At 38.5% G+C, this 4,540-nt stretch overlaps 1 protein-coding gene across 1 annotated transcript; it reads left to right on the top strand.

The window, feature by feature from the left end:
• The first annotated feature begins 1,036 nt into the window (after positions 1-1,036).
• Positions 1,037-2,079, top strand: LOC101586853 (p53 apoptosis effector related to PMP-22-like). Its single transcript, XM_012517234.2, is given in 1 exon segment — positions 1,037-2,079. A coding segment is annotated over 1 exon segment (576 nt). The 5' UTR covers positions 1,037-1,058; the 3' UTR covers positions 1,635-2,079.
• Positions 2,080-4,540: the final 2,461 nt, after the last annotated feature.

Below are 4,540 nucleotides of genomic sequence, written 5' to 3'. Positions count from 1 at the left end.
GTAGTATAGCTTGAAGTCAGGTACTATAGTATTTCCTGCTTTGCTCTTGCTGCCCAAAATTGCTTTTGCTATTCTGGGTCTTTTCTGGTTCCATATGAATTTTAGGATAGTTTTCTCTATATCTGTATAGTACACTGTTGGTATTCTGATTGGTACTGCATTAAATTTGTAGAACAGTCTGGGGAGTATGGTGATAATGAAAAGGTATTTCTTTCTATCTTTTCCATCTCCCTCATTATAAGCATTATACTATTATTTTCACCTAAAACTTAACATGAAGTCCTTGATATAATTAAATATGAACGAACATTCTTCTTCAATACCTCAATTCCAATGAATTATTTTTCTTGTTGAAATCAGGATAAAAGTGGTAGTTGTACTGTTATTATTGATATTATCATTATAAGTTCTACCAAACAAAACTCCATCTTATACTTGCAGTGATAAGAAAAATGCTGGAAACAACAGCAGTTTATTTTAATCTTTAGATTACATGATCATGAAGTTTCTATTCAATATCAACTATTTGTTTCTCTATACTGCCTGTCTATTGGTTCTTACACAGAGAAAATCTGATTTCTCTGTTCTATGATACACTATATTCATTTTCTGTAGCTTCCCTAACAAAACATTACAAAATTATGTGTTTTAAAACAACAGAAACTTATTGTCACAGTTCTGGAGGTAAGAAGTCTGAAATCAAGTTTTTGGCCAGATTATGTTGCCTCTGAAGGCTCTAGAGGAAAATCCTTCCCTATATTTTCTGGTTTGGAAGGATCCTGTTCCTTGGCTTGTGCCAGTGTATTTCAACATCTGCCTTCACCTACATTTTAGGCTGATGAAGGAGGAGGATCACAAAGAAAAAATAACAAGCTGTACAGTGAACTAAGTAACCAAAAAATGTCATAGAAACTGAGAAAGAGGGGAAAAGTAGCACTAGCATTAAATGACATATAAAGATCTAGAATATTAATGATTTCAGGAAAATTTTTAATTTTAATTTGATGCTTTTCTAAAATCCAAAGGATAGGTCCCGCTGCCCTCCACCCGCCGTCGAGATGTTGCGCTGCGGCCTGGCCTGCGAGCGCTGCCGCTGGATCCTGCCGCTGCTGCTGCTCTGCGCCATCGTGTTCGACATCATCGCGCTGACCGGCCGCGGCTGGCTGCAGTCGAACACGCACGTGCAGACGGCCTAGCTGTGGTGGAAATGCGCGGACGAGCAGGGCGGCACGGGGTCCGCCGCCGAGGGCTGCGAGAGCCTCATGGACTACGCGTGGGGGCGAGCGGCGGTGGCCATGCTGTTCTGCGGCTTCATCATCCTGATCATCTGCTTCATCCTCTCCTTCGCCCTCTGCGGACCCCAGATGCTGGTCTTCCTGAGAGTGATCGGAGGCCTCCTTGCCCTGGCAGCTGTCTTCCAGATCATCTCCCTGGTCATCTACCCTGTCAAGTACACCCAGACCTTCAACCTTCACGCCAGCCCTGCGGTCACTTACATCTATAACTGGGCCTATGGCTTCGGCTGGGCAGCCACAATTATCCTGATTGGCTGCGCCTTCTTCTGCTGCCTGCCCAACTACGAAGACGACCTGCTGGGTAATGCCAAGCCCAGGTACTTCTACACCTCTGCCTGAGGCGGAAGGAGCGTGACAGGCTCGAGCCGAGGGCCGGGAGGAGGGGACCTGCAGGCCGCTGGCATCTGTTTTAGCAGCGTTCGGAAGCCCCAGGCCTCTGGGACGCTCTTTCGGCAGTGTTCATCGGGTTAAACTGGTTGGAAACGCTAAAGTAGTCTGGGAGAAAATATTCCTTAAATTGTGTTATAGTTTCAGATTCCTCTATATTTTGTGGAATTTACAAAAAGACACTTCTTTTTTGGTAGTTGCTTACAAAATGCCAATATTTTTCCTATGTCTGTTGATAGCCTTTATACCGCATTTATAAAAGAACATGAACTTGAAAGGTAGAAAGATGAAGGCTTCCAGGACGTAGCAATCTGATGCAGTTTGTGGTTTTTTCCCCTCAGATAGAAAGGATGTTTCTATTAAGGGTTAAGGAGAAGAGGGAACTATTGGTAAAAATTGTCTGTAACCAAACATCCTAAAATTATTGTAAAACAAACTTATTCTCAAGCTTTCAGCTATATAAAGAAGCAAAGTATTTCTTAAGTGTGTATCATATTTGAGAGTTTATAATTGATTTTCTAAGAAGTTTTTGCCAGTGAACTGCGTGCTGACTTGGCATTACACAGAGGGAAGTGTTTCTCCAGGGCCCAAAGCAGATCGCAGTCGGGAGACCTCTTTACGTAGGAAAGGGCCGAGCCGAAATTTGCTCTTTTAATAAAAATAGCTTATGGGGGTGGGATGTGGGGAATGCTCTGTTGGTAACTGTGTGCTGCTTCATGTCTGCGTGGTCAGGGCCTGCATAGGGTCGGCTGAAAGATGGGCCAGATCTGAGTCTCTGACTGATGGGAAGGACGAAACCACGTAGTAAGGGTCAGGACAGTTCCTGTTGTCCCCAGAGTGCCATTAAAACAGGACAAGGGGAAGAAATGGCTTGAATCTTTCATCTCTGGTTTACCTGGGCTCTAACTATATAGACACAGCTCTGTTAGATCTTAACTGTCACAGAAACCTAAATATAATTCAAAACCTGGTCTTCCTTGGTAAAATGTCTGCTATAAAATACACAACAGAAAAATTCAGAGATATGAATTTCCCTGAACATATATTGGATGAATTGTTATTATTATTTTTTTTACCATTTATATTGCCATAACAGAAACCAACTCATTTTATATATCAAATTACTATTTTATAAGATGTGCCACAAGCAGGTAAAGTTTTCATTGTGTGTTTTTCTCAATAAACCAGGTGCTAAAATCTTGAAAAAATAAAATAAAATAAAATAAAATCCAAAGGATAGCAAGATTCCATTCTCCTTTCTTTGTTCTATTAGCCTCACTTTTGTTGTATTTGCTTCATTAAAGAAAGACATCAGGTTACTCTGACTTGTTCTTAGTGAGTATATATGTCTTTTTATAAATAGCCTAATAATTAGCCAAACATACTCAGCCATCTTATCTTTAACAAAGGAGCCAAACATGTTTACTAGAAGGAAGACAGCCACTTTATTTTATTTTTCATTTATTTATTTTTTATTTTTTCCATAATTTTATTGAGAAATAAATAGCAATGAGACAGTTTCAGATCGAATTGGTAGGAGAGTTGAATAATTAACACATAGCATACTGCTTTCCTAGTGGTTATTTGTTGCACAAGATGCAGACATGATATCTTATTTACAAACACTATTAGAACAAATCCCTCTATTCATTAAGAGAATGTAGTTGTACATCTATCCTAACCATTTTGAATAAACGGATACAAAATGAACATTCATTTATATATCCCCTTTTTTGTTTAGTTCCATCATTTGAGTATTATAGGTGTGTTAACTCAGCAAAATACTCTAAAAGAGTCCAGTAATCCATTATAGTATTGGGTCTTCCACTTGACTGGCAATGTGAGAAGTTGTTGACCTGAGTCCTCTACAGCTCAACATAACAACATGGCTTTACTTCTTATACTTCATTTTTATACTTTTCTGTTGGATGGTTAAGACCAAGATAAAGCAAGACTTATGCAACAAGAGTTGTTGCTTTTAGAGCTAAGTTTAAGCCACTTTATTAAATAGTGCTGGAAACAATTTGCTTTCCACGTACCACAGACTAAAACTAGACCCATGTGTATCACTATGCATTAAACTAAAATAGAAATGGATCAATAATCTAAGTATTAAAAGAGAAACACTAGCTCTTCCAGGAGAAAGAATAAACAGAACTCTTGAAACATAGGTGTAGACAAAGATTTCATGAACAAAACTCGAATTATACAGCAAATAATGCAATGAATTAACAACTGAGATCTCATCTTATTATAAAGCTTTTGCATAGCAAAAGAAATCACCAAAAGAGTGAAAAAACAACTGAGTCGGGAAAATATTTTAGCAAATTATTCTTCAGACAGAAGACTTCTATCTAGAACATATAAAGAACTACAAAAAGTCTGATCACTCAAATTTAAAGACCCAATCCACAATTGGGCAAATAAATGTATGAAAAAAGTTCAACGTCATTGGTTACTCGAGAGATGTAAATTAAAACAACACTGAAATTTCATCTCACGCTAGAAAGAATGGCTAGCATCAACACATCAACCAATAAATGCTGGTGGGCTGTGTGGAAAAAGGAGCCCTTGTCCATTGTTGGTGGGAGTGTAGATGAGTGCAGTCTTTGTGGAAATCAATGTAGAGATTCATCAGGAAACTAGGACTGCAACTCCCATTTGGCCCAACTATTCACTTTCTTAATATCTTCACAAAAGTATTAAAAGCATCGGGTAATCTAAACAACTAAGTTTAAGACAACACTATGAAATACAACAAATACTGTCGAATGCATATTATTTTGTTTAATGAAATTCTTTTTTTTTTTTTTTGCAGAACCAGGATTGAACTCAGGCCCCATTTTTTTTACTAATTT

This window comes from Octodon degus, unplaced genomic scaffold (genome assembly GCF_000260255.1).
Source record: "Octodon degus isolate 3935 unplaced genomic scaffold, OctDeg1.0 scaffold00157, whole genome shotgun sequence".
Taxonomy (NCBI): domain Eukaryota; kingdom Metazoa; phylum Chordata; class Mammalia; order Rodentia; family Octodontidae; genus Octodon; species Octodon degus.
Note: the sequence above shows the minus strand (reverse complement) of the source record. Positions and strands in the feature narration are given on the sequence as shown.